General features: G+C 40.4%; 1 protein-coding gene across 5 annotated transcripts in view; it reads right to left on the bottom strand.

Moving 5' to 3' along the window:
* Window positions 1-21201, bottom strand: part of dync2i1 (dynein 2 intermediate chain 1) — a 143785-nt gene that overhangs the window by 72469 nt on the left and 50115 nt on the right. For 2 of the 5 annotated variants that reach the window (XM_041185108.1, XM_041185112.1), the window contains 3 exons: window positions 12329-12433; window positions 5332-5406; window positions 268-457 (listed from right to left, as the gene is read on the bottom strand). In XM_041185108.1, the coding sequence (XP_041041042.1) occupies window positions 268-457; window positions 5332-5406; window positions 12329-12433 (370 nt within the window). The remainder of the gene's footprint in view (window positions 1-267; window positions 458-5331; window positions 5407-12328; window positions 12434-21201) is intronic. The other 3 variants (XM_041185109.1, XM_041185110.1, XM_041185111.1) reach the window with 3 other exon arrangements.

The following is a 21201-nucleotide window of genomic DNA, read 5'->3' as shown; positions in this document are numbered from 1 at the left end:
ATTACAAAGAGAACAAAAAACGGTATTTAAATGAATCTGTACTCATTCAAGTGAGGGGTTACAATGATGGGAATAAAACAAATTCTGTCAAAAACATTCATATCAAATGGTGCATACACAGCAGTATGGTGTATGAGAAAAAAAAGGTACACACACAGACCAAGTTCTTTACTGATTAATCTGGTTTGGAGATTTTAAAATGTAATGTTGAAAATCCAATGATAATTATTTTTAAAGTATGGTAATTCATATAAAAATTAACCCTACCTCTTTTTGGTTCTTCTTCAAATATCTTTTTGTGATTTCTAGCGTGTGTTTCTCTGATCTGTTCATTTTCTGCTGCAATGGCTTTTTGAATTGCTTCAATTTCAGCTCGCTGATGTACTGGAATTTCCTCTTTCTCTTGCTCGACCTCTTCATCTTCACATTCATCTTCCTCAAAGTCATCCTCATAGTCCTTTACACAGAGGAACATAAAATCTTTTGTACATCATATAGCTTTATACTGTATTTTTAATTTGGAGCATTTGTTTATTTCTTCCTTGTATAGATTTTCTGCCAACCATTTAACGACTCGCTCTGATACTATTCTGTCATAAGCTGCCCGCAATGTTAGTTCTACTGTGATCAGGAACTCAGTGAATTACAGAGACAAGCATACACTTTAAGGTAAATACGGCAATATTTTTGTATACAATTAATCCCAATATATAAAATGTTTTTGTGCTTTAAGTTTTTCCTTGTGTTTTCTTTTTTTAAAAGTCCTGTGCACTTGTTTGTTTTTTCCCTATTAATAGTCTGATTGATCAGTGTAATTAAAGTAAACTCCAAGCTTTCTTAACGAGAAAGTAACAGAAATAAATGGTGGTAATAAGATTTTTAAATAGGTAGTTTTCTCATAATAGATATATAAATAGAAGCCTGCCGATATTTAATTATATAAGGCCCACTACCACATTCTGAAGGGCAACAATGGACCTCCTTTCCAATAATGCTCACATACCAAGGGTACATGTGTGACTCAACAAGGAGATCAAGATTACGAGCAGCTTCTTACTGCAGGCAGAAGAGGGAATAGCAAACAAATATAAAATGAAGCAGGAATAAGTAATTTACTTCCAGTCTATTGCTTGTTGTTTTACGTTAAACCTCTTCTAACGACATTGCAAGGAGCTTCTTTATATATGGGACTTGACTGCAGATCATCTAATGGTAGAAACTGAATCATCAGACCCGACAATGGAATCATAAGATGAGTTTTAAACACAGTATAATAATCTCAGAATGCAGGCTAGAATGACAAACTGTTCCTGTGGTAGTGATTGTTTTCTGAACTCCAAAATTTGGTTATGGTGTTTTCATTTATGCCCAGGGTATCCAATATCCCTTTTATAAATAGATTAATACAGCAAACTGTACAAATGTTTTTATCTGGTATATGTTTAATATTAATTATCTCCCATAGAGGTGACATATTAGAGGACAATTTTCTACCATTTTGCTTTCTTCTCTTTTATTCTGTGCAATATATCAAATTGAACTATACCAGAGAAAAATACGTGAATTTTTTTAAAAAGCACAGTTAAAAAAAAAGTTAATTAAATACAACAGCGTTTGCAGGGATAATAGCATAAGTGAATTTTAAACCAATGAACCTCATCGCTAATATCACCATCACACTTATTAGATTTCACATAGCCAACTTGGTGAAGGATAGAACTGGAGTGTAGTCTTTATACATTAACAAGCTTTTATTTACAGAGGCACACATTGCTTAACATACATTACCAACCAACAACCAAACTTTCAGCCTGCTCTTATATATAATTAATGTCCACCACCTTAATACCATTAACCACTAATTGACATATGATTAAAACTTTCCCTGTATTGCCCTGCATTCCCTATTTATATTAACACAAAAATTAAAATGTTTTCACATCTTTATTGGTATGCTTTTAAATCAGAAACATGGGCCTGAATCTTCGGCTCGGTGAGCGGGGGCGGGGCACGCTTGCCAAGGTATAAAATGACACGAGGTGACGTCAGGCGAGTCGGCTGCTCGCCCGCCAAACTGTCAAAGGCCTATTAAGGCCATTTAAAAAGGCAATTAAGTAATTACCTAAGCTGCCCGTCCAACCTTAAGGTTGGCGGGCAGGCTAAGAGCCCAGGCAGCCTTCATTTTTTTCAGGAAACCTCATCCACGGACAGGATGACGTTTCATGAAGGGTTTATAAATTAAATAAATGTTTTAATTTAAGTTCATTGACATGTCCCAGCTCATGTGACTCTGTCACATGAGGGCGCATGTCTTAAATTTTTCTTTTCTTTATTAAAATTTTTGGAAATTAGACTAATCTCCCTGAGGCAGTTCTGTGCCTCAGGGAGATTTCTGCGCTCTTTCGCACGCAAGCGACTCAGGGAACTCCCCACTCCCCGCCCGCACAGGGAGCGCTCAGCGCTTCCAGACGCGCCTCACGCTGGGCGGGCCTTAATTGGCCTGCCAACGTAAAATGGCTCTGTGGACCCGATTGGGGGTGCTGATCGGGTCCATGCCCACGCTCAACCCCCCACCTCAACGGGGAAAATTCTACCCATGAAGAAAAGCAAAGTTGGAACAAATTTGCATTAAAGTTTAATTTTCTTTATTCAAGTCTGATTTCCATTCCTATTCAGTCTTTTTCATTTACTATTTCTTCTTATTTCTCACTCTTTATACAGGCACACTGTCATGATGATGCGACGTGTGCATGTGTAATATTAGTCTTTAATTTAATCGGCTGATCAGATATATATTGAAAAGCAAAGATACTTGGCTGAATAATACAGGGGGTGGGCAGGCACCAGGAAACAATATGGCATTAAGCCAACTGACTCCTCGCTGAGCAGCCCTGCAGCAATAAAGTGCTGAAGGGCTGATTAAATAAGGTCAAGTGGGTCTTCCGCTCCTCACTGGGGCAAAAGTCCCACCCTCTGGACTGCCGGCCAATCCAATAGGTCAGCAACTCCATCAGTCCCGGCAGCGCCAGGAAGGTGTCAGTGGCAGCAGCTGGAACTGCAGATGAGGAGCGGAGCCCAAGGTCCAGGTTCCCCGGAACAGACAAGTCCAGGATGTTGGGCCAGGAAATTTTGCGCAAGGGACGGGTGGGGTTTAAAAGGGAGAATGGGTAGGAAGGAAAGGGGGGGGAAATCCAGTTTAATGGGGGCTGCCCCACAATTGGCAAAGGGCAGTCCCTGAAGAGCAACCCTCCCCCTTCCTTCCCACCCTTTAACCATTTTATTTTAAAAATCAGACTTCCCACTCCCGCCCTGCTGCCGGCAAACATATTATGGCGTGGGCAGCGTTTTATTCGGTCCAATAGGTTTGATAACAAGCCTAATTGACCCTTAAATGGTCATTTAAATTTTGCAAGTGAGCAGTTGATTTCGATGCCTACCGAACCCCATGCTATGGGGGTGAGCTTGGGGTGGTGGAATGGGTGTGCACGGCATTTTATGTGCCCGCCCCCCATGAGAAACGAGCCCTCTGGAGGCATGTAAAATTCAGCCCTTTGACTTAAAATGGTTGCCACAGGTCACCTAATGTCTGGTATTACAAGCTGGTCAGTTTCCAGAAGGTTCCAGTATGGATTGCAATTAAGACATGCCAAGGCCACCTCTTATGGAATTTCATTGCTAATGTCAAGAATTACTTCACAAAGATTTACTGAAACTGTACAGGCCCTCAACATTTGCTCTTCTGTAAAGTTACCCTTCAAGTGGAGACAGAAAATGTAACAATGGCTTTATAGGTGTTCTTCCTATCTCATCAAAATGGAGGATGGATCATTCAGGAGTTAATGGCTGGGACATTAAAGAAACTAATCGCCTAGGTCATGAAAATAACCAAGGTCTGTCCGGACATGAGCTAATAAATTATATTTTGAAATTACTATGGGGGAGAGGTCATGTGACTAGAATAAACATTTTGAAATGTCTTTTAGTACAACACCCAAGTTGCTAAATAAGAGTCTGGAAGAGATTTGTCAATGGAGCAGTAACACCATCTCTATCCCCTCTTTCTCAAGTTCAAGACCCTATCTCTGTGGTAGATTCCAAAAAGTATCAGAGATCAAGAACTTCAATTGAAAGGAACCTCAGGTACAATTGCATCAATTTTTGGAAAATACAGATTATGGTTTAAAAGAGACTGTCACCAAAAATTGCAGTTTACATCAGCCTCAACTCCACTGGAATTTCAAGACCAATGTGGAAAAATGCTGCCTCAGCCATGGATACCAGCAAAGGACCCAAACGGTGAAATCTCTATTTTATTTGCCTTTGGCTAAATTAAAATTTACTGATAAAAGAGTAAACTCCTACTGTAGAACTTGTAAGAGCGTGCATGTGTTTGGCAAAGGTCAGGACGTGGGTTTACGTTTTTAAATATCTTTATATATTTACCTCTGTGGGTTTTTAACTCAATAAAAACTAACCCCTTTTGTTTAAACTCACAAAAGCCTGTCAGACAGGTTTCTCTGCAATCAACACGTAAGTGGTTAAGGAAAAATGTTGAATGAATACCTTCATCCTGATAAATTACAAAAAAAAAAGCTGTTACAATCGATCAACGAATGGGAAAGAAGGGGCAAGTCCTGGCACATGTCCTCCCCATTCGTAATAATGCATTCACAAGTACACATACATTTGTAAATACTCCTTGGTGTTCTCAATTACACTGCCACCTACCTACAGTATTTTCAAAACAAAAACAGAATTACCTGGAAAAAGTATTTTCAACACTGTCGTGGTCCTTTGTCCAATTGTGTCACAATTTAGTGGCATACAAAACCACAACAACCATTTTAGAATTCATTTGTTAATACAACATTCTATCATGTAGTTTTAAACTGCCACCATTTTAGTTGATTGTATAACAATACCAGTTAAACAAAACATTTATGAATTCATTCCTGTGGGATGACTCCTGTAAATTATAGGGCCCCTCACTTACATGGGAACAACACAGCCAAGTTGCTGCAATATGAACAGAGCATGGAAATTGTCCAGTGGTGATTGCATCAACATAACAAATTAAGTACACACTTCCTAAGGAAAATATATTTTTTAAACCTTGCTGACATATTCAACTGGAATAATCTCATTAAAATGTAATTGTTTTATTTAAAGTAATAAAATGACGGGTATTAACATCATAGCACAAGACTTTGTTAATTGTGATGGGGTCTGAAAACCTGATGATCCAGGCACTAAGGTAAATCTGAAAATGTTATCATTGTACATTGCAAACGTATGCTTATTACCTATACACTACAGACTAATGGTCAGTACCTCAAAGTCATCATCATAGTTTGATGATTCAATAGTGGATTGGCTCTCCATAGCAATTTCCTCTCCTTCAACAAGCTGCAAAGAAATTTATAGTCGTTTATGATAATACAGTCACCTGCAGCAATACTGGCATCAGATCCAAACAATTCCCAGTTATTAAACCACTCCCCAGTTTCCAGCAATATAAAGCTTTCATTATGAGGACAGAGAAAATGACAAACTTTTCACAAACGCGAAGGAGGGGTAGGTCATTCAGCCCTTCGAGCCAGCTCTGCCATTCAAGATGATCATGGCTGATCCTCTATCTCAACATCATACTCCTGCGCTCTTCCCATATCCCTTGATCCTTTGGAGTCCAGAAATCTATCTATTTCCTTCATAAATATGACTTACCCTCCATACCCTTATGTGGTGGAGAATTCTATAGGTTCAACACCCTCCAAGTGAAGAAGGTTCTCCTCAACTCAGTCCTAAATGGTCCACCCTGTATCTTGAGACTATGGCACCTAGTTCTAGACTCCCCAGCCAGAGGAAACATCATCCCTGCATCCAATCTGTCCAGCCCCGTCAGAATTTTACACATTTCAATGAGATCTCCTCCCATTTTTCAAAACTCTAGTAGGTACAGTTGGCCCAATCTCTCCTCATACGATGATCCTGCCAGCCCAGGAATCGGTCTGGTGAACTTTTGCTGCATTCCCTCAATGGCAACTATATCCTTTCTTAGGTAAGGAGACCAAAACTGCATACAACACATCCAAGTGTGATCTCACCAAGGCCCTGTACAGCTGCAGTAAGACATCCTTGCTCTTGTACTCAAGTCCTTAAGCAGTGAAGGCCAACATACCATTTGCCTTCCTAAATGCTTGCTGCACCTGCATGCTTGCTTTCAGTGATTAGTGTACAAGTACATTTCCTAATCTATCACCATTTAAATAACACTCTGCCATTTTTCCTACCAAAGTGGATAACTTCACACTTATCCACGTTATACTGCATCTGCCATGTATTTGTCCACTCATTCAACCTATCTAAATCACCTTGGAGCCGCTTAACACCCTACTCATCATTCACATTCCCACCAAGTTTTGTGTCGTCAGTAAACTTGGAAATATTACATTTGGTTCCCTCATCTAAATCATTGATATATATTGTGAATAATTGGGGCCCAAGCACGAACCCCTGCAGTACCCCACTAGCCTGCCACTCTAAAAAAAAACCCATTCATTTCTACTCTCTGTTTCCTGTCTGCTAACCAATTCTCAATCCACGCCAACTAATTACCCCAATCCCATGTGCTTTAATTTTACACACTAACCCTTTATGTGGGACTTCATCAAAAAGTTTCTGAAAATGCAAATACACCACATCCACTGGTTATCCCTTATCTATTCTGTTAGTTATGTCCTCAAAGAACTCTAATAGGGCTTGTCAAACATGATTTCCCTTTCATACATCCATGTTGACTTTGTCTAATCCTGTTGATATTTTCTAAATGTCCTGTTATTACATCCTTTAAAATAGACTCGAGCATTTTTCAAACCACTGATGTTAGGCTAATCGGTCACTGTTTCCTTATTTTCTCCCTCTCCCCTTTCTTAAATAGCAGGGTTACATTCGCCCCCCTCCAATCTGCTGGGACTGTTTCAGAATTTTGGAAGATGACAACCAATGCATCCACTATTCCCATGGCCACCTCCTTTAGTACACTGGGATGTAGATTATCGGACCTGGGGATTTATCGGCTTTCAGTCTCATTAATTTCTCCAGCATTATTGTTTTAGTAATATTAATTGCCTTCAATTCCTCCTTCTCACTAGACCCTTGGTTCCTGAGTATTTCTGGGAAGTTACTTATGTCTTCCTTCATGAAGACAGAGCTAAAGTAGTTGTTTAATTGCTCTGCCATTTCCTTGTTCCCTATTATAAAGTAGAAAAGGTCAACAGAAAATTTGACAGCTGCACTTAAAATTAAGAATTGTTTTGATATGGTAAAGAAGATAAAAACAATTTCCCCTGGTCAATGAGTCAATAACTCAGTGACATGAGTTTAAGACTGATGAAAGAAAAAGCAATGAGGAGAAAGTTCACATAGACCATAAGACGTAGGAGCAGAAGTAGGCCATTTGGTCCATCAAATCTGCTCCGCCATTCAATGAGATCGTGGCTGATCTGATAATCTTCAACTCAACTTTCCTGCCTTTTCCCCATAACCTTTGATTCCCTTGCTGATTAATAGTCTGTCTGTCTATCTCAGCCTTCAATATACTTAATGAATCAGCCTCTACAGTAAAGAATTCCACAGATTCACTACCCTCAGAGAAGAAATTCTTCCTCATCTCTGTCTTAAATGGGCGAGCCGTTACTCTGAGATTATGTCCTCTGATCCGAGACTCTCCCACAAGGAGAAATACCCTGTCAAGCCCCGTAAGAATCTTATATGTTTCAATAAGGTCGGCTCTCATTCTTCTAAACTCCAATGAGTACAGACCCAACCTACTCAACATCTCCTCATAAGAAAATCCCTCCATACCCAGGATCAACCTAGTGAACCTTCGCTTGACTGCCTTCAATGCCAGTCTATCTTTCCTTAGAGAAGGGAGCCAAAATGGTTCACAGTATTCTAGGTGTGGTCTAAATAGTGCCATGTATAGTTTTAGCAAGACTTCCTGATTTGTATACTCCATTCACTTTGAAATAAAGATGAACATTTCACTTGCCTTCCCTTTTACCTGCTGAACTTGAATGTTAGCTTTTTGGGATTCATGCACGAAGACCCCCAAATCCCTCCGTGTTGCAGCTTTCCACATGTAAATAATATTCAGCTTCTCTATTCTTCCTGCCAAAGTGCATAACCTCACATTTTCCCACATTGTATTCCATCTGCCAAGTTTTTGCCCGCTCATTTAACCTGTCTATATCCCTCTGTAGACTCTTGGTGTCATCCTCACCACTTGCCTTCCCACCTATTTTTGTGTCATCCACAAACTTGGCAATAGTACATTCACTTCCCTCATCCAAGTCATTAATATTATAAATAACTGTGGCCCCAGCACTGATCCCTGTGGCACTCCACTAGTTACAGGTTGCCATCCTGAAAATGCCCCCCATATCCCAACTCTGTTTTCTTTATGTTAGCCAATCCTCTTTCCATGCTAATATACTACAGCCACTACCATGGGCTCTTATTAAGTACCCTAATATGCAGTATCAAACGCCTTTTGGAAATCCAAATATATTACCTCTACTGGTTCCCCTTTATCTATCCTGCTTGTTACCTCCTCAAAGAATTCTAATAAATTTGTTAGGCATGATTTCCCCTTCATGAAGCCATGCTGGCTCTACTTGATTATATTATGCATTTTTAAATGCTCCGCTATTATATCCTTTATAATAGACTCTAACATTTTCCCAATGACAGATGTTAAGCTAACTGGCCTATAGTTACCTGTTTTTTGTCTCCCTTCCTTTTTGAATAATGGTGTTACATTGGCAGTTTTCCAATCTTCTGGGGCTTTTCCAGAATCTAAGGATTCTTGGAAGATTATGACCAGCGCATCCGCTATTTCTGCAGCTACTTCCTTTAATATACTGGAATGCAACCCATTAGATCCAGGGGATTCATCAGTTTGGTAGGTAAGGGTTTGGTTGCTAAGCCCAGAAACAACATTCAAAGCAAAATCCAGAAAATAGTTTTGAAAAAGGAAATTGGCAAATATTGTTCAAAGAAAAAATTAAGGCTTATGGAGAGTTTGTGAAGAAATTATTTAAAAATTGATATTTTTAAAACTCAACAGGAATTAATACCTTAAGGAATGAGAATCTACATTTATAATACTTAATTTTTAGCACTTCTCTTTGTGAGTTTCTGAAGTGTGTTGGGGTGGTTTTCTAGAGCAGTATGTTAAGAAGCAGACTAGAAGACGGGCTATTTTAGATCTAGTATTGTGTAACGAAAAAGGGCTAATTAATAATTTTGTTGTAAAAGAAGCTTTAGAGAGAGATGAGTAATCACAATATGAGAGAATTTTACATTATATTTGAAAGTGAGGTAGTTCAATCTGAAGCAAGGGTGTCAAAGTTGAATAAAGGAAATTATGAAGGCATGAGGGACAAATTGGCTGAGGAAGTTGGGAAAACGCATTAAAAGTTGTGTGTTTACATAGGCAATGGATAGTCTTCAAAGAACTATTACATAGCTTACAGCACCTGTTCATTCTTTCAAGGTGCAAATGCCCCAAAAAAGTCAGTCAACCATGGCTGACAACCATGGCTGACAAAGGAAGTTAGGGATTGTATAAAATTAAAAGAAAAAGCTTATAAAGTTGACAGAAGTAGTAAACCTGAGGACTGGGCAGTTTTTAGAATACAACAAAGGAAAACCAAGAAACTGATAAAGGGAGAATAGAATAGGAATGCAATCTAGCAAAAAACATAAAAACGGACTGTAAAAGCTTCTAAAGGTATGTAGAGAGGAAGCATTTGGCTAAGACAAATGTGGGTCCATTGCAGATAGAGTCAGGAGAATTCATAATGGGAAATAGAGAAATGGCAGAGAAGCTAAATGATTACTTTGTGTCTGGTTTCACTGAGGAAGATACAGGAAATCTCCTACATTTAGAGGTTCAAGGGACTAGGGAGAATAAGGAGTTGAAGGAAATTAGTATAAGTAAGAAGATTGTATTGGAGAAATTAATGGGACTGAAAGTTGATAAGTCCCCGGGACCTAATATTCTGCATCCCAGAGTATTGAAAGAGGTTGCTATAGATATAGTGGATGCATTGGTGATCATTTTCCAAAATTCTATAGATTCTGGAATGGTTCCTGAAGATTGGAAGGTACCAAATGCCACCCCACTATTTAAGAAGGGAGGGAGAGAGAAAACAGGGAACTACAGACCTGTTAGCCTTACATCAGTAAGAGGGAAAATGCTAGAATCCATTATAAAGGATGTGATAAATGGATACTTGGATAACCATGGTCTGTTGGGCTTAATCAGCATGGATTTGCGAATGGGAAACAATGTTTGACAAACTTGGAGTTTTTGGAGGATGTTACAAACAAAATTGGTAAAGGAAAGTTGCTAGATGCAGTATACTTGGATTTTCAGAAGGCTTTTGATAAAGTCCCCCACAGGAGGTTGATTAGCAAAAGAAAAGCACATGGGATAGGAGGCAATATACTGGCATAGACTAAGGATTGGCTAACAGGCAGAAAACAAGAAAGTAGGAATAAACAGGTCATTCTTGTGTTGGGGTACCGCAAGGATCAGTACTTGGGCCACAGGTGTTCACAATATATATCAATGATTTGTATGTGTGAACCAAATGTAATATTTCCAAGTTCGCAGATGATACAAAGCTAGGCAGGAATGTGTGTTGTGAGGAAAATGTAAAGCACGCAGGAGGATTTGGACAGACTTAGTGAGTGGGCAAGAACATGGCAGATGGAACATAATGTCGAAAAATGTGAGGTTATCCGCTTTGGTAGAAGGAACAGATGTTCAGAATATTTCCTAAATGGTAAGATATTAGAAAGTGTAGATGTACAAAGGGGCCTGGGTGTTCTTGTCCATAAGTCACTGAAGGCTAACATGCAGATGTAGCAAGCTATTAGGAAGGCTAATAGAATGTTAGCCTTTATCGTAAAAGGTTTTGAGTACAGGGGTAGTGAAGTCTTGCTTCAATTGTATAGAAGCTTGGTTAGGTCACACCTGGAGTAGTGTGTACAATTTTGGTCCCCTTACGTCAGAAAGGATATTATTGTGGAGTTTCGAAAAATGAAAGGTGATCTCACTGAAACCTACAAAATACTTAAAGGAAAAGACAGGGTAGATGCAGGTAAGATGTTTCATCCACGTAAGATGGTTGGGGAGTCTAGAACCAGGGGACACAATTTCAAAATAAGGGGGTAGCCACTTAGGACCAAGATGAGGAGAAATTTCTTTATTCAGAAGGTTGTGAATCTTTGGAATTCTCTACCCCAGAGGGCCTTGGAAGCCAGTCATTGAGTTTAAGGTAGAGATTGATGGATTTCTGATTAACAATAACGTAAAGGGTTATGGGGATAGTGTGGGTAAAAGGCATTGAAGTGTTCGATCAGCCATGAGCATATTGAATGGCTGAGCAGGCTCAACTGACTGAATAGCCTTCTCCTGTCCCTATGAAGTTGCTGCACCATTTACAAATAAATAACTGCAATCACCATTATTTTTTTTTTCCCTATTCTTTCATGGGATGTGGGCGTTGCAGGCAAGGCCAGCTTTTGTGGTCCATCCCTTTTTGCCCTTGAACTGAGTGGTTTGCTAGGCCATTTCAGAGTCAGCCACATTGCTGTGGATCTGGAGTCACATGAAAGCCAGACTGGCTGAGGACGGCAGATTTCCTTCCCTGAAAGACATTAGTGAACCAGGTGGGTTTTTACAACAATCGACGATGGTTTCATGGCCATCATTACTGAGACTAGCTTCGTGTTCCAGGTTTATTAACGGAATTCAAATTCCACCAGCTGCCATGGTGGGATTTGAACCCACATCCCCAGAGTCTGAGCGTCTGGATTACTAATACCACGATGCCACCGTCTCCCCAGTTCTTTAACAAAATATTTTAACTTAAGAAATTATTTTTAAAAATACCTTCACACCTGCACAAAATCACTTTAAAATAATTATTTCACAATTCTTGAGAATAAAAGAAAACGAATACACCGTGCAATCATCAGCACGCACAAGGAGTCTTCACAGGTATTATTCAGTTAACCTTCATGATTTTATAATTTTGAAAAGGACGAACAAGACCCATTTCGTCAAACAAAACATTTGAAAGCAGATAAACAACATTTAAAAATAGGAATCTGCTCATTTAATAAAGCCTTTTATATTTTGAAAAAAAAAACTAATCCTCTTTCTCCAATAGTCTAGCATTTCTAATTATGGAATGGAATAGCTTTAAACACTGACTTTATTGAACTAGTTTATTAGAAAAGGTCAAATTCTTACAGCATCATCATCAATTAATCCGACCTGACTGGACCGCCACGTGGATCGAAGTCTGCCTGTACCCTGCGATTTTGCCAGGAACATAGTTGAAAAGACAGATAAGAGCTACAATAAACACAAAGCACTTTACATAGTGGAAAATATGATAGTCCTACAGGAGTAAACTAAAGGGGTGAAGCATTTCATGTCACCAGATGGTGGAGCATGGATACAAATCTGAAAATACCAAATGGAATTCAGTTCCTTGCTCTTTCCTCTAGAGGGCTCCAGACTACCTTGTAGATAAGTGTCCTTGTGACTGACTAACTGAATGAACGTTGGTTCTCAACATTGGAACTCAAACCTGAAAAAAAATTATAACCTTTGGCCCCCAAAAATAACAAAATTCATATATGTTCCTTATATTTTAGGTCAAGAATTTTCATATTGAAAGAAGTACTATCTTGACTGCAAGAAATAAACAGCCCAACAAAAATACTTAAAAATTAAAATAATGTAGTTAAAATACAGGTACTTCTATTAAATTAAGTAAAGGCAGAACATATCAAACATATTTTCTTTCTTGAAAGGACAAATTAAATTCCCCTCTGCTTATAAATTCGACCATGAAAGCAAGACGAGAATCCAGTGGATCAATAAATTTTGTCCTTTTTTGAGTGATATCAATCCCTACCTGCCTTCTCACCATATTCCTCAAACCTTTCACATCAACTGGCTCTTGTGGTTATACATTTTATGTTACACATTTCAATAGTCTTCTCTGGTAACTTGTTGCACAAGCAGATTACCCTTTTCAGCAAAGAAGACAACGCAAATTGTAATATGTCAATGGAACTATATGAAAGGTACAAAATTATGTGGCAGACATATAGTAATATTTTAAACTGGCAAGAGAATGGCTTATCAACTACAAGACTGAGGTGGAAGGGTCCAGTTGACCCAGTCAATAAGTCAAATTAACATCATTTCATTAAAACTCATCACATTTAAATTTAAGACAACTCCACAGATTGATTCTAAATAGTTTTTGAATGGTTAATAAAGCATGAACTGTGTGATTCCTATTGCTCATCATTTGAGGCCAGAAGCATGCAGACAGAAACTTAAGAAATTGCAGTAAGCTTGCAAGTCTAATTACAGGACATTGGTTACAAAAATAGATGCACGTTGACATTGTGAATAGAAGGGGACAACTGATTACAATGAATCAAAACAATTAATATTAAAAAAAGATTGCTTTCGGAAAGTAGTTAGATATTTTGTGGTTACATTTACTATACCAAGGCTTTGAATCAGATGGCTAAATGAGCCAATCACTTATACTACCTCAAGCATCATTGAAATCAATGAGTGACGGGAAAACAGATGTCATGCACTGACAGAAAGATGGGTTACTCACTGAACCCAACAGTCAGCCTGCATCCTGTAAGTCTGTGCCATTACAACTAAGCAGATCAGAGGGAGCAATACAAGGGATGTTATGTCTTATCTATGGAATCATGGAATGATTACAGTACAGCCATTCGGCTATCATGTCTATGCTAGCTCCCTGTAAGTGCAACTGAGCTAGTCCCACTGCTCTGCCTGTTTCCCATGGCTCTGTAAATCTTCTCTTCACTTAATTATCCAATTTGTTTTGAAAGCCACGAATGATTTGCTATCACCACACTCTCAGGCAGTGAATTCCAGGTCCTAACCATTCTCTGTATAAAGAGGCTTTTGCTCATATCGCCTCTTTTGCTATTCACCTGAAATCAGTTTCCTCTGGTTGTCAGCTCTTCCACCAATGGAAACAGTTTCTCCCTATCTACTCGAGTCAGACCCTTCATGATATTGAACACCTCCATCAAAACTTCTCTCAACCTTCTTTTCTCTAAGTGCCACAGCCCCAGCTTCACTAATCTATCCATTTAACTGAAGTCTCTCATCTTATGTGGATGTTTGATAACACTACTAATTTTTAGGGTTTGTTCTTGGTCTTAAGTAACATCTATGGATTTTATTTTTAACCACTATTTAAATAGTTCAGTTTGAGTTTCTGCTTGTTGAGCTCATTGGCAGCTGTTGCATTGTGAGGAGCTACACTTAATGGATTAATGACTTTATGACTAAGTTGCCCAAAGGTTTAGGTTCAGCAGTTCTATGTTGTCTGAACTGTATTTTTGTCAGCTTTGAAGAAATGGCTGAAAGGTAGCTTGAAATGTGGATGACAACTTATTTTTAAATAAAACCCATGCATTGATTTAATTGATTAACCATATCTATAGGATAAAACATCTGTATTAAAGGGAATATTTTCTTTCTGTTTTGACATTATGGTAGGAAGTGTTATTAACATTTGTTCTTAATGGCTTTAGTATTTGTGAGACTTGGGTGAAAATATGTTGAAGAGGATGTGACATTGTTTGTAACTGTTCTGTATAGAAAGGAGATGTGTCATTTGTTCACAATGGAATGTAAACTCTGGGAGCCCAGGAAACAAGAGATGGACATGCGTCTTTCATCAATATGATTCTAGCTACAGGGGTGGGGTGACACCAGATGATCTACAGCCTAAGCCAAAGGAAGAGGTGAATTTGGACTATTTTCAAATAAGGGATTCCGGAATAATCCAGGGATTAAAGTTGGAAAATAATCTTTGTTGGCACAGTTTAACCATGGCCTCTGTGGTATGACTCTGCTGAGACACAGTTTAACGTCACTTCAGAGAGAGACAAAGAGAAAGAGATCACCTATGCTGGCAATGCCCTAGGAATCCTAGGAACTTGACAGAAGAGAGACTTCCATGTTGTCTTCACTGTTTTTTGTTAAGTATTCATAAAATCTTGTTTAATAAATTCTACTTGATTCATCAAACTAGTTATTCAAAACTTTTAAGGTCAGGCACAATTGAGGGCTTTAGTGTTCGGAATGAAGAATTCAGAACTTAGAAATTTTATTTCAAAGGGTTTTCTACCTCAAAATCCTAAAATCTTTCATCCAGAAAACATTGTTATCAATCTTTTCTGCACCCTCTCTACTGCCTTTACATCCTTCCTAAAGTATGCTGCCAGGAGTGAATAATAATACTCCAGTTGAGGCAGAGTCAATGTTTACAAAGGTTCACCGTAACCTTGCTTTTGTACTCTATGTCTCTATTTTTTTAAAATCTAGAATCTTGCATGCCTTTTTTTTAAATTCATCCATGGGGTGTGGGCTTCACTGGCTGGGCCAGCATTTATTGCCCATCCCTAGTTGCCCTTGAGAAGGTAGTGGTGAGCTGCCTTCTTGGACTGCTGCACTCCATGAGGTGTGGGTATACCCACAGTGCTGTTAGGAAGGGAGTTCCAGGATTTTGACTCAGCGACAGTGAAAGAACGGCGATATATTTCCAAGTCAGGGTCATGAGTGACTTAGGTGGGAACTTCCAGGTGGTGGTGTTCCCATCTACCTGCTACCCTTGTCCTTCTAGGTGGTAGTGGCTGTGGGTTTGGAAGGTGCTGTCGAAGGAGCCTTGTTGAATTCCTGCAGTGCACCTTGCAGATGGTACACACTCTGCTACTATGTGTCAGTGGTGGAGGGAGTGAATGTTTGTGGAGGTGGAGCCAGTCAAGCAAGCTGCTTTGTCCTGGATGGTCTCAAGCTTCTTGAGTGTTGTGGGAGCTGCACTCATCCAGACAAGTGGAGAGTATTCCATCACTCTTCTGACTTGTGCCTTGTAGTTGGTGGACAGGCTTTGGGGAGTCAGGAAGTGGGTTATTTGTTGCACTATTCTGAGCCTCTGACCTGCTCTTGTAGCCACAGTATTTATATGGCTAGTCCAGTTCAGTTTTTAGTTAATGGTAACCCCCAGGATGTTGATGGTGGGGGATTCAGCGATGGCAATGCCATTGAACATCAAGGGGGGCGATAGTTGGATTCTCTCTCATTGGAGATCGTCATTGCCTGACACTTGTGTGGTGCGAATGTGACTTGCCACTTGTCAGCCCAAGCCTGGATATTGTCCACGTCTTGCTGCATTTGGACATAGACTGATTCAGTATCTGAGGAGTCACGAATGGTGCTGAACATTGTGCAATCATCAGCGAAAATCCCCACTTCTAACCTTGTGATGGAAGGAAGGTCATTGATGAAGCAGCTGAAGATGGTTGGGCCGAGGACACTACCCTGAGGAACTTCTGCAGTGATGTCCAGGAGCTGAGATGACTGACCTCCAACAGCCGCAACCATCTTCCTTTGTGCTAGGTATGACTCCAACCAGCAGAGAGTTTTCCTCCTGCTTCCCATTGACTCCAGTTTTGCTAGGGCTCCTTGATGCCACACTTGGTCAAATGCTGCCTTGATATCAAGGGCAGTCACTCTCACCTCACCTCAGGAGTTCAGCTCTTTTGTCCATGTTTGAACCAAGGCTGTAATGAGGTCAGGAGCTGAGTGGCCCTGGTGGAAACCAAACTGGGCGTCAGTGAGCAGTTTATTGTTAAGCAAGTGCCGCTTCATAGCACTGTTGCTGACTCCTTCCATTATCTTACTGATGATCAAGAGTAGACTGATGGGATGGTAATTGGCCGGGTTGGATTTGTCTTGCTTTTTGTCTATAGCACGTACCTGGGCAATTTTACATATAGCCGGATCGATGTGTTGTAGCTGTACTGGAACTTGGCTAGGGGCACAGCAAGTTCTGGAGCACAAATCTTCAGCACTAGTGCAGAAATATTGTCAGTGCCCATAGCCTTTGCAGTATCCAGTGCCTTCAGCTGTTTCTTGATATCACATCGAATGAATCGAATTAGCTGAAGACTGGCATCTGTGATGCTGGGGATCTCCGGAGGAGGCCGAGATGGATCATCCGCTCGGCACTTCTGGCTGAAGATTGTAGCAAATGCTTCAGCCTTATCTTTTGCACTGATGTGCTGGGCTCCCCCATCATTGAGGATGGGGATATTTGTGGAGCCTCCTCCTCCAGTGAGTTGTTTAATTGTCCACCGCCATTCACGACTGGATGTGGCAGGACTGCAGAGTTGTTGGTTGTAGGATCACTTAGCCATGTCTAACACTTGCTGCTTTTGCTGTTTGGCACACAAGTAGTCCTGTGTTATAACTTCACCAAGTTGACCTCATTTTTAGGTATGCCTGGTGCTGCTCTGTCATGGCCTCCTGCAGTTTTCATTGAACCAGGGTTGATCTATTGGCTTGATGGTAATGGTAGAGTGGGGGATATGCCAGGCCATGAGTTACAGATCGTGTCCAAGTACAATTCTGCTGCTGCTGATGGCCCACAGTGCCTCATGGATACCCAGTCTCGAGTTGCTAGTTCTGTTTGAAATCTATCCCATTTAGCACAGTGGTAGTGCCACACAACACGATGGAAGGTATCTTCAGTGTGAAGCCGGGACTTTATCTCCACAACGACTTTGCGGTGGTCACTCCTACCAAGTCTGTCATGGACAGATGCATCTGTGGCAGGTAGGTTGGTGAGGATGAGGTCAAGTATGTTTTTCCCTCTTGTTGGTTCCCTCACCACCTGCCACAGATGCAGTCTAGCAGCTATGTCCTTTAGAACTCGGCCAGCTCGGTCAGTCATGGTGCTACCAAGCCACTCTTGGTGGTGGACATTGAAGTCCCCCACCCAGAGTGTATTCTGCGCCTTTGCCACTCTCAGTACTTCCTCCAAGCGGCGTTCAACATTGAGGAGAACTGATTCATCAGCTGAGGGAGGGCGGTATATAGTAATCAGCAAGAGGTTTCCTTGCCCATGTTTGACCTGATGCCATGAGGCTTCATGGGGTCCAGAGTCAACGTTGAGAACTTCCACAGCAACTCCCTCCCGAATGTATACCACTGTGCCGCCACCTCTGCTGGATCAGTCCTGCAGGTGGGACAGGACATACCCAGAGATGGTGATGGTGGTGTCTGGGCCATTATCTGTGAGATATCATTCCATGAGAGTGACTATATCAGGCTTGACTGATCTGTGAGAAAGCTCTCCCAATTTTGGCACTAGCACCCAGATGTTAGTAAGTAGGACTTTGCAGGGTCGACAAGGTTGAGTTTGCCGTTGTGGCTTCCAGTGCCTAGGTCGATGCTGGGTGGTCCGTCCAGTTTCATTCCTTTTTTTGTGACTTTGTAGTGGCTTGTTACAACTGAGTGGCTTGTGAGGCCATTTCAGAGGGCATTTAAGAGTCAGCCACATTGTAGGCCAGACCAGGTAAGGATGGCAGATTTCCTTCCCTAAAGGACATTAGTGAACCAGATGGGTTTTTACAGCAATCAACATTTGTTTCATGGTCATCATTAGACTTTTAATTCGAGATTTTTTTAAATTTAAATTCCAACATCTGCCGTGCCGTAATTCAAACCCGGGCCCCCAGAGCATTACCCTGGGTCTCTAGCTCACTAATCCAGCAACCATACCACTATGCCATCGCCTCTCTGAATTTGCCGCTTTCTCAACCTGGCCTGACCTACCACTTTTAATGATTTATACACAATGCTCCTGCACCCCCTTTAGAATTGTATTCTTTATTTTGTATTGCCTTTCTTCACTCTTCCCACCAAAATTTATCACATCATACTTGAAAATCCTCTGCATTAATTTCATCTGCCATGTGTCCGTCCATTCCATCAGCCTGTCTATATCCTCTTGAAGTCTATCACTATCCTCCTCACAGCTCACAGTACTTTGAAGGTTCTGTCACCAGCAGATTTTGAAATTTTGCCATGTACTCCCAAATCTCGGCCATTAATATAGATCAAGAAAAGCGTGATCTTATTACCAACTGATGTATAACCCCACTACATATACCTTCCTCCAGTCTGAAAAACAACTGTTCACCCCCACTTTGTTTTCTGTCACTCAGTCAGCTTGGTCTCCATGCTGTCACTGTCCCTTTATTCCACAGGCTTCAACTTTGCTGGCAAGTCTGTTACATGGCACTTTCTCAAATACCTTTTGAAAGTCTATGTACACCACATCAACCTCATTACCCTCATCAACCCACCCCATTATCTCACTGAAAAACTCAGACAAAAAAAAGAGGAAGGTGATGCAGACATTGAATGAGATAAACCAACAGAGAGAGAAACTATTAAGAGGATTAGCATCCTGTAAAGTGGACAAATCACCAAGATCGGATGAAATATACCCTACGCTGTTAGAGAAGCTTGGGAGCAGATAACAAATACATCCTTTCCTAATCACTAGGTGCAGGTGTGGTGCCAGAGGATTGAAGGACCGCTAACACTGTACTTTTGTTTAAAAACGAAGCAAGGAATAGACCAAATAATTACAAGCCAGTCAGCCTAACCTCGGTAGTGGGCAAATAATTGAAAACAATTCTGAGAGACAAGATAAACTGTCATTTAGAAAGGGATGGCGTAATTAAGGACAGTCAACATGGATTTGTTAAGTGAAGATCATGTCTGACTAACTGGATTGAGTTTTTTGAGCAGGTAACAAGGAGAATTGATGAGAATGGTGCAGTTGACATGGGGCACATGGATTTTAGCAAGGCTTTTGACAAGGTCCCATATGGCAGGCTGGTTAAAAAATAAATAAAAGCCCTCGGGATCCAGGGGAATGTAACAAGCTGGACACAAAATTGGCTCAGTAGCAGAAAACAAAGGGTAACGGTTGTCAGGACTTCTGGATTCCCATTTATGTTGGCTGCCAGTCTCTTCACATTTGTTGCTCATTTCTTTCTTGACTTCACCTCTGAACTTTCTATATTCACTGCTTCTCACTTGTATTATCAGCCTGGCTTCTGTCATACGCACCCCTTTCCACTTCATCTCACTTCTTTACCTCTTTCATCATTCAGGAAGATTTGGCTTTGATTCTCTTATCTTTACCCCTGATTGGAATGTACTTCAACTCTAACTCCTCTTTAAAGGCAGCCTATTGTTCCATTACAGTTTTACCTGCCAATCTTTAATTCCCATTAACCTGGGCCAGGTCTGTTCTCATGCCAATGAAATTGGCTCTTGCTCAATTAATTACTTTTACTCCTGTTAAGTTCAGCACAAAACAGTCTGACAAATGGTCTAGAACATTATCAGGAGCATGGTATTTTGCTGTGGGACAAGGCTACCAGATGTATCATGGTCCTGAACACAAATAATCTAGCACTCCACTTATATCCAATCGCAATGAATGAATGGCCAACAGAAACGTCTACACAGGGCGTAGCTTGATGATGATATAACCACATCTGTTGTGGAGTAATCAATTTAGAAATGGTATTGGTCAATGCCTTGAGGAAAGGAGACAAGAAAATTAGCAAGAGAAAAACAAATAGGCTTCACCTCCTACTGCAACAATGAAACATCAATTTTCATTTGTAAATCTCCTTCAATATAGAAAATGCCCAAAGGCACTTTAGAGAATAAGAGACACTGAGCCACATTGGGAGATAAAGGTGGAGTGACTGGAAGTTCGGTGGAAAGATGGGTTTTGGAGAGGTTTTTAAAGGTTGGAAGAAAAAAAGAGAAGGTCATGACAGAATTGTGAAGGTTGTGCATTATCTATGAGATGGGAGATGCATAAAAGGTCTGAATCAGAGGGCCACAGATTGCAGAAGGTTTACAGATTGCAAGTCTGGAGGATACTGAAAAAATAAGGTTGGGTAAAGTCATGAAAGAATTTGAAGGCAAAGGCAAGGTTTGTTAACTTAAATGTGCTGAGGGATCTCTGCCAATGCAAGTGACCTGGAAACAGGCAGCAAAATTTTTGACAAATTGGAATTGATGAAAGTTGAAAAAAAATTTATTTATTCTTTCATAGGAAGTGGTAGTCGCTGGCAAAGCCAACATTTGTTGCCCATCCCTAATAGTCAGCGAACTGAACATTTCAGAGGACAGTTAAGAGTCAACCACAAGGATGGGAGAGTTCCTTCCCT

This window comes from Carcharodon carcharias, chromosome 3, assembly GCF_017639515.1.
Source record: "Carcharodon carcharias isolate sCarCar2 chromosome 3, sCarCar2.pri, whole genome shotgun sequence".
Taxonomy (NCBI): Eukaryota; Metazoa; Chordata; class Chondrichthyes; order Lamniformes; family Lamnidae; genus Carcharodon; species Carcharodon carcharias.
This window is presented reverse-complemented; position numbering and strand designations above follow the sequence as displayed.